General features: G+C 47.3%; 1 protein-coding gene across 1 annotated transcript in view; it reads right to left on the reverse strand.

Annotated features, from left to right (window-relative positions):
* LOC122932160 (microtubule-actin cross-linking factor 1-like) overlaps nucleotides 1–25,564 on the reverse strand; it is a 259,477-nt gene that overhangs the window by 42,971 nt on the left and 190,942 nt on the right. The window contains 13 exon segments of the mRNA XM_044286418.1: nucleotides 180–383; nucleotides 633–851; nucleotides 936–1,043; nucleotides 1,294–1,413; nucleotides 5,505–5,711; nucleotides 5,818–6,059; nucleotides 6,150–6,234; nucleotides 15,320–15,646; nucleotides 15,951–16,031; nucleotides 16,033–16,111; nucleotides 17,737–17,903; nucleotides 18,682–18,852; nucleotides 19,191–19,352. Of these exon segments, the coding sequence (XP_044142353.1) occupies nucleotides 180–383; nucleotides 633–851; nucleotides 936–1,043; nucleotides 1,294–1,413; nucleotides 5,505–5,711; nucleotides 5,818–6,059; nucleotides 6,150–6,234; nucleotides 15,320–15,646; nucleotides 15,951–16,031; nucleotides 16,033–16,111; nucleotides 17,737–17,903; nucleotides 18,682–18,852; nucleotides 19,191–19,352 (2,172 nt within the window).

Here is a 25,564-nt window from a genome sequence, read left to right on the forward strand (position 1 = left end):
ATGAAAGGTCCTCTTTAAAGAGTTCACTAGCAAAAATATCTAGGTTATGGTTAATAAATGTAAAGGTGCCTACAAAATTCAGTGCTTAGTATCGTTATTTTCTGTCACGATATGTCAAGCAATAGATCCTGCTTACAGTAAGCAAAATGATAAAGAAAACGGACAGTGAGATGGCATACCTGAGCAGCTTGTGCCAGTGCATCATCCAATGCCATAGCCATGTTGCGAACATCTTCCTTAATTCCAAGATAGAGCTCTTCTGCTTTATTGTACTTTTCCTGCACGGCCGCCCCTTCCTCGGGATTCAGTTCACATAAGTGTGGACCAATCTTCAGAAGCTTGTCAATGTGAGGTTTGTGTTCGGAAACGGATTCTCTTAGTTGCTGCAATTTCAACAAAGCACGAAACGTTAAACTTTTGATCTTGACACAGGACGGTTTAATGAAAAGGATGAAGCTGATGGTGTGGAAAAGTATACTGGGTCAGCAGGGGACGTCATCTGAGACAGAAGTGAGACATATTACCAGTCTAATTTCTGCCTTGTGTCTTGGGAAATCAAACAGAGATTTAGAGAGTTTTATAAATAGCTTGTATTATGGTGCGAAAAGTAATAACCAGCAAGATGCCCTTACCCGTATTTCTTCTTGCTGCTGTTTAAGCATGTCGTGATCGACAGCAGGAGGTGGCAGCTGGGATATGGTGGCCTTCATTTCTTCAATCCATGGGTTCAACTCCTCATAAGTTTCCCAGAACTGACCCACAAGAACCTGAGCACGTTCCAGACGGGCTGACCGCTCAGAGTTTATGTGGCTGACATCCTCATACTGCTGCAGCAATAATTTTGTTTTCTCCTGCAACAAATACAAATGTAAGTGCTGATCCAAGCCCAGCAAAGACCATTCCTTGATATCAACAGACTGTAACTTGGCACTTACTTGTAAAGTGGCCTTTTGTCCATCTCCACATGTACCCAGAATCTCTTCCTGCGTGCCAATCAGCTCATCAATAGAATCTTTATGGCGGATAATGTCTACAGAGAAAGCCTGCACAGCAAGAAAACCTGATTAATCTCGCAGGTAATCAGAATTTAACGTGTAGGGAAATGCAGTCAAGAAAAAACTCATTCTATTAACACTACAGTCAGTTTAGGAAGCGTTCGCTAATGCTGGTCCTGAACGTCTGACGCTGAAGAAAGGCTATACAATATGACAATACCAGATTTATTGGAAATGAGTAAAAGAGACATTGTTTCACAGAATCCCATGCACAGCAATATGGGAACAGTAGTCATACCTTCTGCACCTGGAGCTGAGCTGTAGTCTGATCCTGCTCCAGACAGACTGGACCGAGTGCCAACAGTTTTCTCCTGGTCTCAGCCACCCAGGCTAACTCAGCGTCAGCAGCTTGCTCGTACTGGCAGGAAAGGAGCAAAGACGAAGGAGGACAATGAAGCACACACATTGCAGACACAATGAACAGTGATTTAAAACTAGAAACTCCCCAGACATTAAAAAGGGGTTTTGCAATCACATACAATGGGGGCATATCTTAGCGATATGCCCCATTGTATGTGATGGGAATATCCCTTTAAGGATATAAAGAGGCTGTTCACCTGTCATTTACTGGCTTCTCTAGGCCCACATACGACTTTTACGTGGCACATTGTTGCACTAGTTATGCACTAAGTGTTTTCCAAATGTGTGCTGAAATCAGATCTTTCTGATCTCCAGCAGCAAGCTGATCTTCAACAGGTCTGACTAGAATGACCTAAAGGCTTGAACTGTGCTACTCAAATAAGGAGTCAAGTAGATGCCAACATACTGAAGTTAAATAAAAAGCCCCTTTAACGCCAGACACTGACGAGCGAGTGGAATGCAGGAAACTCGCAGCGTGTCAGTGAGAGGTCCAGTTCTGACCTCCCCCTCCTCTGACAAGGTCGCACAGAGCTATACAGATTTATAATGCTGTGTCAACCTTACAGCGGACAGCATTATGTCAGTGCAATTAAATAGATTCCAGGACTCACAGGGTCACACAGCATTATATATCATGCACACAGCCATAAGTGTTCTGCGGTCTGCAAATCACACAAAACATGGATCCCGGCCGAGTGCATGCCACATCTGTAGAAATGTCCTATCCTTGTCTGAAAAACGGGCAAGAGTAGGACATGTTCTATTTCTTTTGCGGAGCCGCAGAACGGACTTACAGATACAGACAGCACACACTGTGCTGTCTGCATCTTTTGCGGCCTCACTAAAATGAATGGGTGCGCATCCGATCCACAAAAATTCAGATGCGGACAGAAACTACGCCTGTATGCATGAGCCCTAATGCACTGCGTTCCAGTCACAGGAGTGTAGGTCAGAACAAGACCTTGCACTGACACACGCTGAACTCACTCATGTGTGTCTGGCCTAAGGAAGACTCTCTCCACTGCTGACACGTCAAATTAATGGGGAATACAAGTATTTCCATAATCAACTTCTCTGAGGCATTTATTAAAAGAACTCTGTGTTGTTCCTCTGTTATTCCCCCTGAATACTGATGACTGAACTGACAACTGGGTATTACTATTCAGCCAAGTCAAACCACTGATACTATTAGCATTGACTGGGCAGTGTGTAGGGACCCACCACCAAATACCAACATCCAGTTGGCAATTTATTTATTGAACTCTAGGTGAAAAAATAGAGTAGAAAACAGATGCTCCGGAATTGCCATATAATGAGGAACACACGTCATGGGTGCTGACCGGTCATGTTTAATTAGGTTTCCCAGGATCCAGCATGAATTTACCACTCGAAAAGCCAGCCGCATTATGCTCCTTTTATGAATTTTATGCTTCCACCAGTATCATGTCTTTTCCAGCCCGAGCTATGGACAGGATAGCTTGAATGAAGTCAGAACTATTTCTCTCACTGGTGCATGCGCAAACTCCTGAGTCCACTTCATCAATGCAAGCGCCAGGGATAAGAATAGTCCTGGCCCCGTCCACAGAAGAAGTGATGTTCCGTCCATAGCCCAGGCTGGAAACCTGGTAGAGGATCTGATGTTGGATCTTCAGAAGATGAGCTGGGTTCCTAAGTGGCCAATGCATGCAACTTCAGGACGGTATGTATATTACAAACTTTCTTTTTCAGGTAATTTATGTGTAATTAAGGCAGATTTGCGGGGGCCTGCTGGGTTCCAGAAAACCCCTTTAATATGTCGCTCACACATCTCTCTGACTGAACTAGTTAAATCAATTCCTCACAAATCGACAAACACAAATGAGGAGGCAACAAGGACTACCAAACAAAGTACAGGGAACAGAATACAAGCTGCTCTAAAGCACAGGTCCCATGAAGACAGAACACATTTACAGACACTAAAATTTGCAGAAGCCTGCAGAAATAGCAAAAGAAAAAGCAATTACAGAAGAAGCAACAAGTCCAACACTAGGCGAATCTCCTCTGGGCTGAAGTAAATGAAGCAGAAGCACCAGGCGCTTCCTAACTGAATCCATTATTTAGGAATCACTAGGAACTGACTGCAGAACTTTAACATAAGGAGCACGATTTAACATATGACTGGCGGATCACATAGAAGGGGTTTAATTAATGGGGTATTCCCATCGCAGACACTATGGCTAAAATATTTCTTGGACCCTCGTTCTACCAAGGGAGGTGGCAAGCTTGCTCAGGTCTCACTCCAACTCCCTCAAGAAAACTTCTAAATTAAAATCCTCCCCAGTTTCAAAATCTCACCTGTCCATGAAAACATTCTGACATAGGTGTATGGCTCACAACAAGAAAGAGCTCTGGTGCACTGATGCAAGCGGCACACCTGTATCAGCTGTATGTTTTCAGCTGCGAAAGGTAAGGCCTCATGCACACAACTGTATAAGTTTTGCGTATACGCAAAATATGGATACCGTCCGTGTTGAATCTGCATCTTTTGCGGACCCATTGACTACAAAGGGTCTGTGGACTGCATTTTGAGGACAAGTATAGGACATATTCTATTTTTTTACGGAATGGAAATACGTGTGTGAAAAGCACGTGGATCATCCATGTGCTTTCCACAGCCATATGTCAGTTTCGCAAAGAGAACATGTCCGCAAAATGTGCACCACGGATCCAATGATATTATGCTGATGGCATGTGGAACACATCCGAATTTTGCAGATTCGCGATTTGCTGACCGCAAAAGGGATACAGTAATGTGCACAAGGCGTTTAGGCTTTGCTTCCATAGCATTTTTCTGCTCTAATGATGGAGCAGAAGAACAATATGCCTGACACAAAAGTGAACAAAGCCTAAACTAGAGTGCTTAAAGAGTTGTGAAGTGGAGTAATACTAATGACCTATCCTCAGGATAAGGCTACATGCACACGACCGTATGCGTTTTGCGGTCCACAAAAAAAAAAGAAAAAGGATCCTTTTTTTTTTTTGCGGATCCACTGTAACAATGCCTAAAATGGACAAGAATAGGAAATGTTATATTTTTTTGCGGGGCTACGGAACGGACATACGGATGCGGATGGCACAAAATAATACGAACGGACACGGAAATAAACAACGTTCGTGTGCATGTAGCCTAAGTCATTAACATCTGATTGGTGAAGGTACCAGAGATGGACCATTGCCAATCAGCTGTTTAAATAGGTTGGTCGACAGCATAAGTAGTTCTTTCTCTTCAAAGTGTACTTGCGAGCTGTCTCCTTTGCAGTGGTGGCACAGTGGAATTACAAGTGTTCTGTCCCATTCAGGAGGGGAGGCTGTAATTGCACTGCAGCACCGCTACAAAGATGCTGCAGGTAAACTTTGAAGAGGAAGCAGAGCTTGCATGAATGCCGCAACCCCTTCAAACAGCTAATCAGTGGGGGTGCCAGGAATCGGAACCCTGCCAATCTGATATCGATGACCAATCCTCAGGATAGGTCATCATTATTATTCCAATGCACAACCCCTTTAATTCACTTACAGCAAACTAAGATCTTGAAAATGGTAAGGAGTCATGTAAGCAACATTACAAAGTTGCATAAAACTGGAAAAACTTGTTGAAGCCGATACATTTTCCCATCAGGACAACTTCTAACCATATGCCCCATCTGGGCACAGAGTGGGGTCTCCTGCTCAGGACGTCCCATCTTGTAGCCGGGGAGCAGAATTGCTGCAAAGAGCAACTTAAGTTAAGGAGGACACATTGAACAGTGTTATGGGGTCACCTTTTGTCTTCAAAAGACACCATGTAATACTGAATATAAACTTAGATCAGTTGCTGTCAAAGGAGCTGCCGCACTTCAGAGTGGAAGTGTCCTAGTTAGAAAACTCCTTTAAAGCAGGATACGGAGAACAAAATGGAGCATAATTGCTAAGTGCAGTATTTCTGCAAGACTTACACAATATAAATGTATGCTAAGGGGCTTATAAAAGGCTTTCTAGTATTTCAAAATTTCAGAAAAACAAAGCAGAACACACCTTTATTACATGCACACATTTACCATGAAATCTCCTTACCTGCTGTGATCTTTGAATGGCAGCATCTATCTGATCAACCCTGTGTCCAATAGTAGCACTGATTGATCTATATTGCTCATTGGCATCCGAGACTAGCTTGTCTAGACCCTCGCGGGCTCTCCAAGGCACAAGTTCCAGAAGGGCACTGCCCACCTCGTTAATGGTATCAAGGACTATGCGGTACTCCATGGCCTCCTTCTTTAATTCCTGCAAAAACCAAAACTATATCACAGCCCTGCACATCAGCATATGGTATATCTCTGGAGTAACAAATGGCATCTGTTCAACTGTACCACATTTTACTTACTCCTACCTTTTGTCTCTGTTGGAATTGAGGAATCTGATCTCCTGCAGGTGACTGGCCACTTGATCGAGCAAGTTCTTCTTCAACCCTTCCTAGCCAGCTGGTCAATTCATCATGGGTAGTCTGGAATTTGCTGGCTAGTTGTAAGGCCTGCTCCAATGTTCTGAGAGCCTTCCCACTGGATGCTGTGATCTCTGTGTACCGTGTCTTGATGCCATCCAGCTTCTCCTGGATCAGCAGGACCTCCTCACCTATAGAATCATTACGGACCATAAAAATTAAAACAGTAGTAACGAATCGCCGACAGCACATGCCTATAAATCACCCTCTGAAGACAGTACCTGTTGTCTGCTTCAACAGAGCTTGTCCGTTTTTAACAGCTTGATCCACATTTTTCTTTCTACTGGTTATTTCTTCACTTAGGGCCTTGGTAAATGGGAAAGCACAATCAGAGCAGAAAAAAAACAAGAGACGCATGTAATGGCAGCAGTCAAAAAACCGTGCAGGCACACAGAGGCACTGATTCAATAGAAAACATTATATTAAAAATATTATGCACAAATGTAGTCTCAGCTACACGTAACAATTCAAACGAGTATAGAATCCTACAAAGCAAGCATGTACATGCAAGGCACCAGCCACTGCAATGCCACAAAAAACCCGATAAGGCTACTTTCACATTAGCGTCAGCCTGCTGGATCTGTCGTACATGTCGTAGTTTTATTCCGGCTGCCTCTCTGCATATTTGCCTGCTGCTGCCGGACCTCCAGCCCGCCCCTATTATAGTGAATGGGGCCAGAGCGGACTCTTGGCGGCACGTGTGCACTAGAGGCAGCATGGATCCAGTACGCTGTTCACCCGCCGGAAAAGGCTGCCGCTAATGTGAAAGTAGCCTAAAAGAGGTGGCATAATGCTGTGGAATCTTCTCAAAATCTTATTCACTTAGCATCTATTGTAGAATGCTGCACATTTGCTGCATGCCATCCCGCAGTGGCAAATCGGCAGCATGGCTGTCCCATGTGGATGTATACTTGGTAGAAAGAAAAATACACAGCAAAAAAGAAAAAGTAATGTCTCTTTAAAGGGACACTGACAGGCAAATTCAGCATATTGTGTTATATATCTGACATTACAGGTCTTATACAGTCTATTAAAAGCATGTAAGTTTCCCCCCTGTCCACCTTCTAAATACCGAAATATAAAGTTTTATAACTTGCCTGTCTCCTCACCAATCTGCCCAAGGGGCGGCGTTTCATCTGAAAATGCGCCCAGCCAGCCGCTCCCAACTGCCGTTCTGTAGCCCCGCCCAGCTCATCAATATTCACTTCGCTGGGCGGGGCTACAACTCTCCGCACTATCATTAACCCCTTTGGAGATGCGAGTGAGCAGCGCTCTGAAGCGCTGCTTTGAACAGTGCCTGGGGCATGCGCATGAGGCAGAGGCTGCAGCTGCCTCTGGGAACGCAGGCAGGGTGCAGGCGCGATCTAACCACGGCGGGGCGCAGAGGATTAGACGGACACTGCCAAGAGGATTCTATCAACCATACGCAGGATCGTGACTGGGGAGCGTGGTAGCCCCGCCCAGCGAAGTGAATATTGATGAGCTGGGCGGGGCTACAGAACGGCAGTTGGGAGCGGCTGGCTGGGCGCATTTTCAGATGAAACGCCGCCCCTTGGGCAGATTGGTGAGGAGACAGGCAAGTTATAAAACTTTATATTTCGGTATTTAGAAGGTGGACAGGGGGGATACTTACATGCTTTTAATAGACTGTATAAGACCTGTAATGTCAGATATATAACACAATATGCTGAATTTGCCTGTCAGTGTCCCTTTAAAAAACGAGATTTTTGTATAACTTACCAGTAAAATCTCTTTCTCGCTCTTCCTTGGGGGACACAGGAACTCTTGGGTATAGCTTATCTCCATAGGAGGTGTGACACTAAGTAAAAGACTGTTAAGCCCCTCCTCCAGCAGCTATACCCTCAGCCTGGAGAGAGAGACTTCCAGTTATGTGCCCAAGTAGTGCAAGACAAAGGCAAGGAGTAACCAAACCAATACCAACAAGTCAGAAAAAAAAAAAAAAAACAATGGGCGGGCGCTGTGTCCCCCAAGGAAGAGCGAGAAAGAGATTTTACTGGTAAGTTATACAAAAATCTCGTTTTCTCGCCCAATTCCTTGGGGGACACAGGAACTCTTGGGACGTTCAAAAGCAATCCACAAACAGGGAGGGACCACAATCAAAAACGAACCAGGCACCGTAAACATTAAGGCACCGCCGCCTGCAAGACCAAGCGGCCCAAAGCAGCATCCACCGAGGCATAAGTGTTCACCCTGTAAAACTTGGTGAACGTGTGCAAAGAAGACCAGGTGGCCGCCTTGCACAGTTGTTCAGCCGAGGCACGATTACGCTGAGCCCAGGAAGCCCCGACCGCTCTGGTAGAATGAGCGGTAACACCAAAGGGCGGATCCCTGCCCCGAGCACGGTAAGCCTCAACGATAGCCATCTTGAGGAAGCGGGCAACAACCACCTTAGACGCCGCCAGCCCCCTGCGCGGACCCTCCGGAATCACAAACAGAGAATCCGAGCGTCGAAAGGGTCTGGTCACATCCAGGTAGATCCTGAGAGCCCGAACAACATCCAGACGGTGAAGCTCCCGCTCCCGGGGATGCGACGGGGACGGACACAGAGAAGGAAGGACAATATCCTCATTCAGGTGAAAGGCGGACACCACCTTCGGAAGAAATTCCGGAACAGGGCGGAGAACCACCTTGTCCTGGTGAAAAACCAAGAAGGGCTCCACGCAAGAAAGAGCCGCCAACTCAGACACACGCCGAAGAGACGTGATAGCGACGAGAAAGAAAACTTTGCAAGACAACAAGCGAGGGGAAACCTTGCGCAGAGGCTCGAAAGGGGAAGATTGGAGAGCCGCCAACACAACGTTAAGATCCCAAGCAGGAACAGGAGGGCGATAGGGGGGAGCACAGTGAGCAACCCCCTGAAGAAAGGTCTTAACCGGACCGAGCGGAGCCAGAGGACGCTGAAAAAGGACCGAAAGAGCCGAAATCTGACCCTTCAGGGTACTGAGACCCAAGCCCAGAACCAGACCAGATTGCAAAAAGGATAAAACCGTAGGAAGGGAAAACCTCAGAGGGGGAGTCCCCAAGGCCTCACAGAAAGCCAAATAGGCCCGCCAGGTACGATAATAAATCCTGGCCGAGGCCGGTTTTCGTGCACGAATCATGGTACGGACCACGTCAGCCGAAAACCCCCGCCGCGTCAGGACCGCGGTTTCAATAGCCACGCCGTCAAACGTAGCGACCCTAAATGCTGGTGGAAGATCGGCCCCTGAGAGAGGAGGTCTTCTCTGAGAGGCAGAGGCAAGGGAGCGTCTGCCAGAAGCAACATAAGGTCGGCGTACCACGGACGACGCGGCCAGTCCGGGGCGATTAGGATTGCTGGCGTGCCCTCCGCCGCAATCTTCCGAAGGACACGCGGAAGAAGAGGCAGGGGCGGAAACACGTAGAGGAGCGAAAACTCCGTCCAGGGGAGGACGAGCGCGTCCGCACCGTAAGCGTCCGGATCTTTGGCCCTGGCCACGTAGATGGGAAGTTTGTAGTTGAATCTGGAGGCCATGAGATCCACGTCCGGACGACCCCAACGGAGACAAAGAGACTCGAAGACGTCGGGGTGCAGAGACCACTCCCCCGGGTCGATCGTCGTCCGACTGAGGAAATCCGCCGCCCAATTGTCCACCCCCGGAATGTAAATGGCCGAAAGGGCCGGAACATGAACCTCCGCCCAGCGAAGGATCAGAGACACCTCCCTCATCGCCGCCGCGCTGCGAGTGCCCCCCTGGTGATTTATGTACGCCACAGCCGTGGCATTGTCCGACTGGACCCGAACAGGGCGACCCTGAAGCAACGAAGTCCAGTGTTGGAGCGAGAAGAGGATGGCCCTCAGCTCCAGAACATTGATCGGCAGTCTGGACTCCGATGGAGACCAAGTGCCCTGGACGGACCGAGGAGGAAACACTCCCCCCCAACCCCGCAGACTGGCATCGGTGGTAATCACCAGCCAAGTCATTGGCAGGAAAGACTTCCCCTGAAGAGGGGTCCGCAGCCACCAGAGGAGAGAGGAACGAACCTGGGGGGAAAGGGGAAAATGCCGATCCAGACTCACCTGGGACTTGTCCCAGGCGGACAGAATGGCCGTCTGAAAGGTGCGGGAGTGGTACTGTGCGTAAGGAATCGCCTCGAAGCAGGACACCATCTGACCCAGGACCCGCATGCTGAACCGGAAAGAAGGACGGCGGTGGGACAGAAGGCTCTGAACCGACCGATGGAGGAGCAGGCGCTTTTCCAACGGAAGTCGAACCACCGCTGAATCGGTATCCAGCAGCATCCCCAGAAAGACCAATTGCCGGGAAGGAACAAGAGAGGATTTGGGTAGGTTGATAACCCAACCGAACCGGCGCAAGGTCTGCAGCGAGAGATCCACGCTGGCTGAAGTCAGTGACAGAGAAGGCGCCTTGATTAGGAGGTCGTCTAGATATGGAAGCAGAAAAACTCCCCTGGAACGAAGTAAGGTGAGGACCGGGGCCAGGACCTTCGTGAAAACACGAGGGGCCGTCGCCAGCCCGAAGGGAAGGGCAACGAACTGGTAGTGTTCGGACCCCACTGCAAAACGCAGAAAGCACTGATGACACCGTGCGATTGGAATGTGAAGGTAGGCGTCTTGGATGTCGATGGAGGCCAGGAACTCCCCCTGTTCCAGAGAGGCCACCACCGACCTGAGAGACTCCATCCGGAAACGCTGAAGACGAAGGAAGCGGTTCAGCCGTTTTAGATCCAGAATGGGTCGCACCGAACCCTCCTTCTTGGGGACCACAAAAAGGTTCGAATAGAACCCCTTGAACCTGTCTCCCATAGGAACCGGGGTGATGACTCCTTTGTCTAGAAGAGTCTGAACGGCAGCAAAGAAATCGGCCGCCCCTCGGGAATCCCGGGGAACCCGAGAGCGAAAGAACCGAACTGGGGGAAGGGACGCAAGCTCGAGTTTGTACCCGGAAGACACAACCTCGAGAGCCCAGGCGTCGGAGACGTGCGCCTGCCAGAAGTCCCTGAACAGGAGGAGACGTCCCCCCACCCGGGTGGGTGGGGGCGCACCTTCAGGCGGGGGCCTGCTTGGTCGCGGGAGCGCGAGCAGGTTGAGATTTGCGCCAGGAGGGCTGGGTCCGAAAAAAGGGTTTCTTACGCCTGTCCTGGACAGGGTTAGCGGACGGACCAGAGGCGGAGCGAGGAGCGGAAGCCCTACGAGAAGACCTGAAACGGGAGAAGGTGGGACGACCACGAGTGGAGCTCCTAGCCTTGGATTGGGGAAGATGGGTACTCTTTTCCCCCGTGGCTTCAGAGATGATTTCATCCAAACGGGTCCCGAACAAACGAGCACCAGAGAAAGGAAGGCTAGTAAGAGACCGCTTTGACGCGGCGTCCGCCGACCAAACCTTTAACCAAAGCTCCCTCCTGGCCGACACGGCCAGAGCAGACGAACGGGCAATAAGAGCCCCTGCATCCAGGGATGCTTCACATACAAATTTTCCAGCCTGAACGATAAGTTGAGCCAGGGCACGGAGGTCTTGAATAGGGACGTCGGATTCAAGCTCCAGATCCAGCTGAGACGCCCATTCTGAAACCGCTTTACCCGCCCAAGCGGAGGCAAAGACTGGCCTAAGCGCGGATCCGGAGGCCGAAAAGATACCCTTTGTAAGGGCCTCTATACGGCGATCCTCAGTGGATTGTAAGGAAGAACCATCTGCGACGGGAATAGCCGTGCTCTTGGACAAACGGGCCACAGGGGGGTCGACCTTAGGAGGAGACGCCCAGTTCGTGATGCAATCCGCCGGAAACGGATAACAAACATCTAACTTTTTTGGCGGGGTAAACCGTGCATCAGGACGGGCCCAGGCCTTAGAAACCACTGACGAAAAGTCAGCATGGAGGGGAAAAACCGCAGAAGCCTGCTTCTGGCGAAAAAAGGAAACACTGGTTTTCTCAGGATCAGGAGGATCATCGCGAATTTTAAAGGTATCACGGATACTGTTTATAAGGTGGCCCACAGCGGAAGCCAGCTTTGAAGGCAGCGCCGAATCCATATCCCAATCGGAATCAACCAGCTCCCCTTCAGAGGGCAAATCCTGCAAGGAGGAAGGGCCCGACTGAGAACGCACCCGTGGGGGGGATACCGAAGCATCCGAGGATGACCGGTGATCCGCCCTAGACCGCTTCTGGGATTGGCGGGCTCTGGAGGAATCGCCTGCAGAGAGAGACTCAGACGGGTCGGCCAGGACAGCGGACCCGGAGGGCCCAGCAGGGGAATCATCCGGCTGCGACAAGGGCAACACATCTGCAAGTCGGCCCACAACACTAGTGAGACTAACCACAGCCTGGGAGAGGGATCTAGCCCAGTCAGGGGGATCCAAGAGGCCAGGGGGTGACACAACAGATGGCGGACCCTGCGATGGGTCTTTGCAAAGCGAGCAATGCGGGTCAGACTGCCCTTGAGGAAAGGGCGCCTTACATGCGGTGCAGGTATGATACCAAGGTCCCACCGGCACTAAGGGGTCAGACATGTTGGTAGGAGCAATAGAAAAAACCCGAGTCCAGGCCAGGGGGCTACAGTGAGGAAGGGTCAACAGTCCTACCAGGTCACAGAGGAAGCTGAACGGCAGCGGCAGCAGCAGAAGAACGGTGGTGGCAACCAGAGAAATGGTCCGTCCTGCAGTGAGCTCCCAGAAGCACGCAGGCACGAGAGTGGGCGGGACTAAAGAGGCGCGGGAAGAAAGGCGTCCGGCCCCTGAATGAAGACCAAGCCAGACGCTGGGCCGGTCCGAAACTCCGCCCCCCACCGAAAACATTATCGCGCGCGATTCAAATCCCGCGCTTAACCATTACAGGTCTCCCCAATGGCCCCCGCCGCAGCGGAAGCGAGGTAGGAAGCCGAAAGAGGAGGACCGGGTGTCGGCGTCCTGCAATGCAACGGCACAGCGGTCGCATACCCGGCCGCCCTCAAACAAGCCTCCCCCATGAGCGCCGCTCAGCTCTCCTGGGATTTGTCCCAGACGGTACAAACAGGGCGCCAGGCCGCCGCCGAATCGCGCCAACACAACGTTATGCAACGAGGCCATCAGCAAAGGGGAGCCTTGAACCGGAGAGGAGAGGGAAGGGAGGGAGGGGGAGGGGAGCGGAATGGCTGCACTAGCCACCTCACCTGCGACGTCTTCACCCTCTAGTCCATCCAGCTGGGACGCCCCTTCAGCCACTGGCACAAGAGTGACAGTAGCTGGAGAGGGGCTTGCAGGTGGGCGACCCAGTGCTGGCGGGATGCAGGGGAGCAAGAGCTGCCCTGGTCCTCCTTTTCTTCTGTGGGGGAGGCAGCAGGGCGGATAACCGGCCCTGGTGCAGCTCAACCCCGGGAAAACAGAGAAGTCTACTGCGACTCTGTTGTCCCTGTGGAAAAATCCAAGTGAAAAAAGTAAAATAAAAAATTAAAAACTCTAAAATCTTCTCAAGACAACTCTGCAGTGCAGAGAGTGTCTTGCCTCCTTGACACTAAGCAAAAAACTGGAAGTCTCTCTCTCCAGGCTGAGGGTATAGCTGCTGGAGGAGGGGCTTAACAGTCTTTTACTTAGTGTCACGCCTCCTATGGAGATAAGCTATACCCAAGAGTTCCTGTGTCCCCCAAGGAATTGGGCGAGAAAGTACTGTTTTTAATAAACAAAAAATACCCAAGTTATCAGAATATGGAACTGTTCTAGCTATAATAGGATGTGGACAACTGTATCTTAACACTGTGTTAATTACTCCTGAGTAGTGGGAATACTGATAATGCATGGCAACAGGGGAAAGCAGCTTATAGTGAAAAAGATGGAGCAGAATAGCGAGACAATAAAAGCTTTACTGCGCAATCTTCTGACTTTGCATGAGAATATTGAATTGAGGTCAGGGTGTTTTAGAGAATGCAATGTATGTGACAGCAAGGAGCAAGGCAATAGTTAGCTATGGCAAGCTCCCCATGCAGCATACAGGTCTGAATAAGTATTCCGTCCTCCTAAAAGAGGGCACCCTATGTATTATTGTGTATAGCAAGGGCTCTCCGCTCTGGAACTCCCTCGGTTACATCCATATGCCATAGCAGGGCACATGGACAAAAGTCTGCAGTTACCAAGTGTAATGCTCCCCCCGACCAGTGACTCCCAGGGCCAAGCTGGGGTCAGACCTAAGTGTCATTGTGCCCCAGTGGCAATGGGATCATTAAAACATGGCACTAGAGTAGAAACTATAGTGTCATCAGTAAACACTAGCGTAAGGCTACTTTCACGCTAGCGTTTTTGCTGAATCCGACAGGGCTCAGCAAAAACGCTTCCGTTACTGATAATACAATCATCTGCATCCGGTTGTATTATCTTTAACATAGCCAAAACGGATCCGTCATGAACTGCACTGAAAGTCAAGTATCCGTTTTTTATTGTGTCAGAGTTAAACGGATCTGTCCCCATTGACTTGCATTGTGGGTCCGTCTTGCTTCGCATCCCAGGAGAGTTTGCTCTCCGGTATGAGAACAGAATGCATTTTGGTGCACTCCGTTCTGTTCAGTTACGTTTTGTCCCCATTGACAATGAATGGGGACAAAACGGAAGCGTTTTTCTCCGGTATTAAGACCCTATGACGGATCTCAATACTGGAAAATAGAAACGCTAGTGTGAAAGTGAAATTTCTTCCCTTTAATTAACAAGTGTCAACCATCTAAATGTAGCTCATGAGTTAGCAAAGGGTCTTAGTGCGATATAAATTTCTGTTAAAGATTTCTGACAGCATATGATGAAATCCGTTTCACTAAAGGAATGACAGGCACGGTTAAGAATATGGTGGATGGAGCAAACAGAAAATAAATCAAATAAATAAATAAAAATATAATAGATAAAAGCTTGAAAAGGCAATAGAACCTAAATGATTTCCTATACCACGTAGCAGTGGATAACTCGTCTCATGTTGGTTTCCAGCTATGATTTACCAGTCACTATTCACTAGTGCAACCTCAGATTGTGGGTTAATAGAACTTACTAATTACTAGGTAGTGGATGTGCTGGACTCGCTGGCACTAACTTTCAGGTTACAGCACAAAAGCATTATGACTAATCGTCCTTACAAAGGGGACATCACTGGCGCCAATTTTTGTTTCATAGATGATCTAACAATTTGTCAAGAGCAAAGTATCTTAGAACAATGATGTAACGGCACTGCTGCAGGAGACCTCAGGTCAGATGGGAATGCTCCAGACTAGACAGACGTTATAATAGATTTGGAAAGGGTGATTCATGATGGCTATAACTCTAATAATTACGGTTTATGATTTATTGTAAAGAAAATGTACTGAAAGAATGTACAAAATTATATAGAAACAAATTAAATAAAGGATGATAGAAAATAAAAGATGAACGTAAAATAAATGTACCATTTGGTTTTTGTGTTGATTCTGTAGGACCTCCAGCTTGTAATCCTTAACAGAGACAGAGCTTAATTTATCCTCTACTTCTGCTATCCAGTTCAAGACTTCCACTTCGTCCTCCCCAAACAGCCTGGCATTGCTCAGAGCTTGCCCCAGCAAGGCACTTTTTCTGCTGCAGAGATCCTGAACCTCTGTGTACCGAGCATGCAAGTCGTCTAGTTTCTGTGCCAACCTATAACGTTCTGTTGCAGAGCACAGGGCAGAAAGACTGTCGACTAGCCTGCCGGCTTGACAAACATCAGTCTCACGGACTGTTACATCATCTTCTAGACTCTGGAAATTGTCCAGAAGGAACACACCAAAAACGGAAAAATATGCAGAGAAATAAAAAAGGATGAGGAAAATTAATAAAACGGGAACTAATAATAACACAATAAATCTTAAACAAATGAAAGAAAATAAAAAAGTTATATGATATAAATGATGAATAAGAAATTATATAAAATTATGAAAAAACAAAACAAAAAAGGAATATGCAGTCACACATAAAAACTGCATTTAAATATAATAACAAAATAAATATATATGTCTATTGATTGCCCAGCTGCCATGATCTGGCCCTTCACCCCTGGAATACCTTGTGGCGTAGGATCTGTTGCTGAATTTTCCCAGTCTGAGTTCCAATTGGCTCAGAGTTTGCCAACTTCTTTTCGGTGGCCTGAGAGCCAGTCAAATATGGGCTCAGTTGTTTCATGAAACTGCTTGGCTAAAACTAATATATCATCAAGTTGTTTCTGCCTGTATAAAAAAAAAATATATATATATACATAACTGTAATAGTATGTGAAAAGATTCTCCAATGACTTTGGGAAAAGATTTAAAGGGGTTTTCTGGGAAGTAAATATTCATAACCCTGAGGATAGGTCATCAATATCAGATTAATGGGCATCTGACCTCCACCACCCCCAGGGATCAGCTGTTTGAAGGGGCTGCACTGCTCTTCATTGTATACAAAGCACAGCATCACACATTGTATAGCGGCGGTGCTTGGTATTGCAGCTTAGTCCCATTCACTTAAACGGGGTGGAGCTACACAAAGACCATGTAACTGATAGATGTGCTGTCACAGGCCAAAGAAGAGGCCACATTGCTCTTCAGCAGTTGGATCACCAGGGACAGACTGGGAACTTAAAGTGGCCCCGGAAAAAAACTAAAAGTGGAAGTTGAAAGAAGGTGGGGCAAAACAAGTAGGCAGGGACAACAGAAGTAGGCGGGGCCAGCAATGCCTTAGTGCACCACAAAATACTTGCCCCAGCAGAACCAAATATCACAGTGCAGCACAAAATACTGCCGCCCCTGCAGGATTATTTAACAGTAGCACCATCCTAAACATGGCAATACAGTTGAATTCAGGAAGGGGACATGCGGCAGCCAGGACAGGAACTTAAGTACCTGACGCTCCTTGCATTAAAGTGTAACTGTCATTTTTTTAAATTTGCTAGTTTATTAGAGCTAGGCATGTGTACCTGAGTTAGTGTGTCAATGATTGCCATATACCTTATAATAGCAGCTTTCACTAATGTCCTCTGTCCCTTTCCACTGGTCCCTAAAAAGACTGTTGCTAGGGCTTGTCTGTCTTCCCTTTGGTGTAAACAGAAGACAGAGGGGATGTCCTTCACACTGCATGACTGCATTAGGCTTCAGAGTGAGGAGGTGTGTCTCTCAGTAATCCAATCTGATTGGCTGGCAGGGAGCTGCTGGCTACAGCAATTGTGTGTCAAGAGAGGGAAGGCAGTTTTTGCCTCAGAGAACTGGCAGAGGAGCCACTTGAGAAGATCATCATATCGTAGAGGTTAAAACAGGCGTAACTAAGAGAAAAGCTCAAGGAAAACAGTGGTATGTGGAAAAAAAACTAAAGATTGCTTAATGCATAATGCTGCACCAGCAGTAACATAAGCTAAAATTGATTTTTTGATGAAAACATGACAGCTACACTTTAATTAATGCTGAGAGAATCCGATCATTATGTATGCTGCCGGTGGCCGTGAGAAGGACTCAGCCCACTAGAAAATCTCCCTGTAGGGTCTATGGTCAATCCGCCCTTGTGGACCACCACCAATGTGATATTGATGAGCTATTCTTTTAGTGAAAGTTTTAGTGAAAATATGACCTGTAGACAATCCAAAATTCGCAGCCTTATAATAAATTTGGTGCACTCCAATAGTCCTTTTTCCTAGACTGGCATTATGCAACACATCTGAGAATTTTCAGATGTTATGCGATTAAAACATTTCCCATTACTGCCTGCCCTGTACATAAACGGGCTGACCACCACTAGCATTTTTCATCTATAACCTTCCTATACCTGACAGCAATAAGACTAGGAACTCCATTAAGACACTATTAAAGATAATGAAGCACACCTTGACTGTGCCTTCTGCAGCAGAGATGACCATCTCTCCTTGAGGGTCTCCAACTGGCGGTTTATCTTGTCCCCATCTGCAGGATCAGCACCATCTGCGATTCTTGTACCTTCAGCTTGAATCATGTCCACAGTTGATCTACGGTCATCCAGGAGATGCTGCAGGAGCTACAGGTGGAATGTGAAGGGAGAATTAAAGAGGTTTTCTGAAATTTTCATATTGATGGTCTATTCTCAGGATTGATGGGTGTCTGACTCCTGGCACCTCCAACAATCAGCTATTTGAAGAGATCATGGCACGCTGGGGCCACTTCCTGAGCCAGTGACATTGTGTTCATTGGTCACATGGTCTAGGCACAGCTCAGTCCTATGGAGCTGAGCTGCGATACCAAGTACAGCCACTATAAAATGGACGGCGCTGTGCTTGGTAAGCTGTGAGCCGAGGCACTGTTTTGAGTATTGTGGTCTCCTTCAAACTGCTGATTGGCGGGGTACTGGATGTTAGACCACTTCCAATCTGATATTGATGACCTATCCTGAGGAAAGGTTGTCAATATTAAAAACCTAGGAAACCTCTTTAAAAGAAAACGACTTGGCATCACTCAGATGGCTGTATTACTATTATATCGATAGCAAGCGTTAAAAGAAAATGACTTATCCCGATCTAGGCATCACTCAGATAGGCTGTATTACTGTTGCAAGATCCGAATGCCCAACAGTTCAGGCAAATCGAACTTCAACATAGGTGTGCATGGTGAATTGCATGCTGTCCATGTCTTGTGACCGCTATAGGTAAACTATCATGTGGTGAGATTACGGCCATGTCCAGGCCTTATAAAATCCTCCTATAGTTTTACTTTCAGACTGACTGGTCGTTTGCTGAGCCATTTTTATTTTATTATATATGCTTCAAATGCATGCTGGAATGACTTATTTGGTCTTGTACCTTTTGCTCCTGAATTTGAGCCTTCACCACCTTGTATTCAGCAGAGGGCGGCTTTTGGTTTGCAATCAGGTCTTCTGTGTCGGTGAGCCAGCTGAGCAACGGTTCCAAAGCATCCTGGAACTTCCCACAATGCAGCAGGGCCTCCTGTAGCTGGGTCACTCGCTCTGCCACCTGTGTAGCAGACAATTTCTCATCATTCACTGCAAGATAGCAATCTTAGGTGACAAGGCGCTGGAGGGGGGAGGCGAAGGGTCTGGCATCATTCAAACAAGAATGTGAATTAACAGCAGGCTCCGAGAAACAGATCCAAGCTGTACAAGTCAGATGGTCTCATCTCTACCACCCACACGCAGTCTATCTCACTGGAAATTAAATCTAAATCCTCCCACCACATCTCTGCGCAATATATTCGAAGACAGGCTGTCAGCAATCAGAAAATCAGTTCGCTGCTACCATGTTAAGTCCTCCTCCTGAAGTTAAACACATTTCCAACAGTATGGCCACCTCACCTTTTTGTTGAGTGTGTTCCACCTGGCGTTCAGCTCCTCCGTGTCATGTTCTAGTCCGTGCACGTCACAGTTCTTGTCTGCGCTCTGAATCAGACCCTGGCCAAGGCCATTTACTTGCTGAAGCTTGGCCTGCACAGAGTCTACCTGTTCCTTCTGAAAAACCTGGAAGGAAAGACATAAGAATTACCGTAGATGAATATGAAAACTACAGCAACTGTTGGACTAACACTGAAGGGGGTTTAAAGACTTTTCAAGGAACTGACTATGATAGGACATCAATATCAGATCGGTGGTGGTCCAGGGCAACTCTGCCGATCACCTATTTTCAGGAGAAGCTTCTAGAAGGGCTGCAGTAACCAGTCACGGCCACTACACAGTATACAAAGCGGTAAAATACTGATGCTGTGTTCTGGCGCCTCAGCTCCGGAAGACAGCTGATCAGTGGTGGTGCTGGAAGTTTCAGGGGCCGAGGGGCCGCCACGACGCAACTCTATGAATGAGGGCAGTGCTGAAGTAGCTAAGCCACAGCTATACACAGTATACAAAGCTGTGCAAGGTTCTGGAGCCTCAGCTCCTGAAAACAGCTGATCGGAGGTGGTGCTGGGAATTGGACCCCAGGCAATATAACACTGATGGACTAAGCGCAGGTCATTAATAATCGTTAAATCCTGGAGAACCTCTTTATTTGTTAATTTGCAATACAGGCCAATTAGATGGACCGTAACAAGAATTCAAGGAATACTTGGGGCCATTGCAAAGGAAGGGCGGCATCTCAAGGAAAGGAGGAAATGAGCTTACAAATCTCACTGACGTTTCAGAGGCTACATGAAATTAAACTGTTTATTCTTGCGACCATACATTGTCAAACATGGGCACCATGCCATACACATATACTCAACTGGATTTCATACACAAATCTTGGCTGCGTAGAAGAAAAAACAAAGCTTCATCTAATGTAACTACATCACAGCACATGAATCCATCAACGCTAGGCTTTATCTGACGGAAGGATGGGATCATTTCAGCGGACTGTCTGAGTAATAGAAATAGGGTCAGGTCACAGCCGACGGCTAAGGTGACATCATACAGGGGACGGATAGGAAACCTGTTTCTAGAACACAAATTATGGCTTTATTACAGTTACCTTACAAAGAATGAAGGTGTCATGATGAACTGCGTTGTCTCGGCTCCTAAGACGTAGACAGTCACATATCTACATCTGATGAGGTTGCCTCTGCATACCTTTTTGGGTGCTGAGGAGCATAAGCAACTATACTTGTTGGGGCTACAAAAATGGGTCCTCAGATGATAAACTAAACAAAAAGATGTCTCCCTACGAGGACCCCCAACAATCAGCTGTATTCTGAACAGGAACATGGTAGCGGGCATTTAAATCCCCTGCAGGAGAGATGACACACGGTGCCCATTTAAGACAATGTGTTACCCGTGGAATTTTAAAATCACATGACCGGTGCCTGGATTCAGCCTGAACTCCATTGCAAGCGAATCTGCACCCCCTTGTCATGAGAACAATAGCTGTCTAATAATAGGTCAAAACTGAGAATAGCTACAAATACAATCCTCCAACCAAACAAGAAAGCAGTGTCAAGACAATTTTTTTCCATAAAATGTAAAACTAATTGTTTGACTTCATGATCCACAAAATAAACACTTCTTAAGGCGAAGTTCTGGAAAGTGAGGCTTGCCGTTTCACAAACAGAACGCCTTGCCAACTAAATGTCTGAATAAACTTTCGCTCTCTTGTTGCAAAGGGCAGAAAGTCTGCAAAGTAATGAGATTATAGTCTTGAAAAAGAGCAGACAAATTAAACCTGAGCTGGCATCGTCCCTCAGTATACAGACGGCAGAAGCCTGATAAAGCAGTTCATATTACTTGTGGCATAGGGGATAACTTGTCCCAACCGGAACACTCCCTTAAAGGGAACCTGTCACCGGGATTTTGGGTATAGAGCTGAGGACATGGGTTGCTAGATGGCCGCTAGCACATCCGCAATACCCAGTCCTCATAGCTCTGTGTGCTTTTATTGTGTACAAAAAACGATTGGATACATATGCAAATTAACCTGAGTCCAGCGTTCTCTAACTCTGAGCCCAACCACGCCCACTGTGGAGGACCCCAGCACCGCCCCGCATCCTCCAAATCTCCTCCTTGCTCCCCGATGTCACAAATCTAGAGCGCCGTAATCTCGTGATGCGTGAGCTAGCGCATGCGCAGTGTCGGCATAGTGTTCCTTCCCTGTGCCGGCATCAGCCTCAGGGAACGAACTGTGCATGCGCTAGCTCGCGCATTGCGAGATTACGGTGCTCTAGCTTTGTGACGTCGGGGAGCAAGGAGGAGATTCGGAGGATGCGGGTTGGTGATAGGCTTCTTCACAGCGGGCGTGGCTGGGCTCAGAGTCAGAGAACGCTGGACTCATCTCTAAAGCATGGAGGAGACAGGACTCATCTAAGGTTTGACACAATAAAAGCACACAGAGCTATGGGGACTAGATATTGCGAATGTGCTAGTGGTAATCTAGCAGCCCATGTCTTCAGCTCTATACCCAAAATCCAGGTGACAGGTTCCCTTTAATGCCCACATGCATGGTAAGCAAGTTACCTATTAGCTGTCAAGGAGCTGGAGACACTGGGTAAGTGAAGTCCAGCTGCCCGAGCCCTAACCCTGCTCAGTGTGCCTTAACTGAAATCTCTGGAGACAAGGGAACATGGATAAAATTCTGCTTGTGTGCTGCTGTCTTCTACTTCCAGCGCAGTGTATTTGTTCTGGCACGTGTGTCATGTGGGCATTGGGCATGTGGGCTACTATGGACACCTACAGAAACTAAAGGAGTGGAAGGGTCAAGGAGTGGTGATTGTTTCGTTGGTAAAAAGCTTCTGACAGGTTCCTCTTAAGGTGCCTTATTCTACAGTCCAGTGTTTTACAGCCGGGGTTGGGCGCTTCCCCGTCAGAGACAACAAGCCTTCCACAAGAAAAAGGAAGAAATGGCAAATTACCTTTTCTGCCTTCACTATGCAGAGTGCTCATGTGACCCTCCCAGCAGGGTCCAGCTCAGGCTGCCTGCACACCATCAGGTCTGACCAGGTTTTCTGGTGCTAAAACCAGGGGTGGATTCATAAAAAATGGAAAGGTAGAGTCTGCCATTAAGGGTCCATTTACACGTCCGCAAAATGGGTCCGCATCCATTCGGCAATTTTGCGGAAAGGGTGCAGACCCATTCATTTCAATTGGGGCTGCAAAAAGATACGGAAGTCCCATAGCTGGTGTCTGTGTTTTGCGGATCCTGCAATTTGTGGACCGCAAAACAGTTGCGGACGTGCGAATGGACCCTTATAACTATCTCTCGCTTTATAGTCCACGCCTGATTTCGGCTCCAAAAACGGCTTCAGAAACCTGATCAAAACCCTGAATATGTATGGGCCACCTGTCACGATTGTACTGTAAGGGCGCCTTCACATGGACAGAATTTGTTGCAGACAAATTCTGCCGCAACTGAAAATCAGTTTCCCATTCGTCTGAATGGGGCTTGTAGAAATCCATGCCAAAACAACCCCATTCAAATCAATTAATTTTTTCATTTTGCTAATTTCTTATATCAGAGACACCAAACAAATAATGTGGTCCATAAACTGGTCCTAATTCATAGATCAGCATCAGAGGGAACATGAAGGTGTGTCCACCGCAGAACACCTCTACCGGGAGATACATCCCGCAAGACTCTTTAAAAGATCAAGATTTTCACTAAGAATGCTATGGTCAGAAGCAGCAATGATGTAGCATCAATACTTCAGAAAGTGATCCCCGATCCATGAAAGGAAATTAAATAACATGGACCTCATTTATCAAAAATGTCTACAGCAACCAATAACAGGGCAGCTTTCATTTTTCCCAGAGTTTAAAATATGAAATCTAGTTGCTTGCTATGGGCGACAAGGCCAGGTATTCTGCCTTTATACATTTATGATGGTTGTCAAAATGGTACATGAAGAGTATTTGTAGCACAACTAGCCAGGCGTGTTAGACATTTCTCCTCCTCATGCCTGAAGTACAGCTATGGCAGGGATGGCCAACCACCTGTGGCTCTCCAGCTGTTGCAAAAGTCCAACTCCCAGCATGCTCAGACTGCCTACAGCAGGCATGTCCAAACTGCGGCCCTCCAGCTGTTGCAAAACTACAACTCTAAGCATGCCCTAATAGCTGTAAGCTATCCAGGCATGCTGGGAGTTGTAGTTTTGCAACAGCTGGAGGGCCGCAGTTTGGACATGCCTGGCCTACAGCTATCAGTCTACAGCTAGACATAGTGGGAATTGTAGTTTAACAACAGCTGGAGAGCCGCAGGTTGGCCATCCCTGATCTACGGCAATAATTTGTACCAAAATGGAACACATCTTTAAAAGGGAGTCTATCAGCAGTTTAACCATGCTAAACTGTTTATAGCACTTGTTAGGGCCAGATATACCTTTTGTAGAGCTATTTTTTTTTTTTTATTAGGAGTAGTGCGAATATGAACTTTTATTCTGCTAGATTCAGCTTTGGTTAGTGCCCAGGTGGTTTATGCACACCACAGCCCCTTCCCTCTGACTGAATGCTGTAGCCTTTCACTAGGAGACCACTACAGCTATCACTCAAAGCAGAGGGGAGGGGAGCAGCTCTATGGGGACAGCACTTCAGAGTGAAGCTCCGCCTCCTGAGCACCTACCGATACAAAATGGTCTGTCATCTGCATGGTATAGATCAAGAGGCAACTATAATAAAAAGAAAAAAAAGAGCACGGCTCTCCATAATGCACAGTGTATGTGTCTAATAATTGGAACGGCAATTGCTGTTGCGCTCACCTTATGATACATCGTAGATTTAAAGGGGTTGTCCCACAAAAAATATTTTACAGTTTTTAAACCAGCACCTGGATCTGAATACTTTTGTAATTGCATGTAATTAAACATTGAGTATAGCCACTGAGTTATTTACTGAAATGTATCTGTATAGCGCCACCTGCTGTTTGCTCTTTTTCCAATTTCTCTGTCCTGCTTTCTGAGATGGCTGCACATGCTCAGTTCCATCCTTCAACTGCCACCAGCTACAGCAGAAAGTACATATCCCTGAGAAAGGACACACCCCATACGCTGACAGCTTGAAATAAATCTAGCAGTGAAATTGGAGCAATAAAAGGGGAGATCTCTGGACTCATGTGAGGTACAGGGCTGGTTCTAGTTTTGTTAGAGGATAACCCCTTTAATATTATAATTATTCTGTTTCCACCACTGCTTGGCTCATTAACCGAAGCCACGGGGCATTGAGTGCAGGTGAGAACATGCAGCCAGGTGCATGGACATGGAGTATTGAGGTTCTTTTCTGGCTACTATGTGTTGCAGCGCCAAACTGGCGCCTTCATCAGATACGTTGAAGATGCCAGTTGGGTACCACAATGCATAGGTATGATGAAGGTGCCACAACGCTTAGTGTGAGGGCCCCAATACTTCACCTCCATGCACCTGTCTGCACTGTAGTGATCAGGAATTCTGCTGCATGATTTATACTATAGATCAGGAGGAGCTGAGCAGATACAGATCTGTATAAGGGGAGCAGAGTGGGTGGTCTTCCTCACTGACAGCTATATGTATGTGCATACTGAGGCATGGGATAAAGGGGAGCTTGTAAATTACAGAGTAGGACCAGCCTCATGACCACAGAAAGGGCAGAAATGTAAATGAATAAATTACACTGTTTTGCAGAATAATTTCCCATAGATCTGCACTGTAACATGCTGCCCACGTAAACATGGACGTGCTCCGTTTTAAACAGGTTGCCCACTTTAAAAGAATATAGACTTAAGAGACTGTCCAGGATTCCCCTACCTGGCCATCCACAGCCCGCCTACTATGGCGATGGAACCAAAACTGGCAGGTGGTCATGTGGTTTGATCACTTACCCCATTTACCGTCACACACTCTTCGGACGGTAGTTGAACCAGTCCAGCGCCTGCACATAGGATGATGCAGCCACGCGTGGGTAAGAAATCAGGCACTTGATTAAACCATAGGACCGTGGACAGGCTGCTATACAACACTGACTGCATGCCCGTTCAGCCTAGCATTATTTTAACTAAACTACAGAGGGAGAAATGGTTTCAATTGTAGTGAAAAGTCTCTGCACTTGAGAGATATTAAACAGGGCCTCCACGCGCTACAGATTACCCAGCCCTGACCTAACGGAACAAATACCATAGCAAATTCCAAAAAGTTTGAAAGGACGCAAGCTCATGTTACAGCCACGTGCACAGAAGAGGGGGAGAAAGCAGGAACTACGAGGGTTAAAGAGGTCAGCCTGGTCTGTGGCGTTATTAATGAATACCCCCC

This window comes from Bufo gargarizans, chromosome 3, assembly GCF_014858855.1.
Source record: "Bufo gargarizans isolate SCDJY-AF-19 chromosome 3, ASM1485885v1, whole genome shotgun sequence".
Taxonomy (NCBI): Eukaryota; Metazoa; Chordata; class Amphibia; order Anura; family Bufonidae; genus Bufo; species Bufo gargarizans.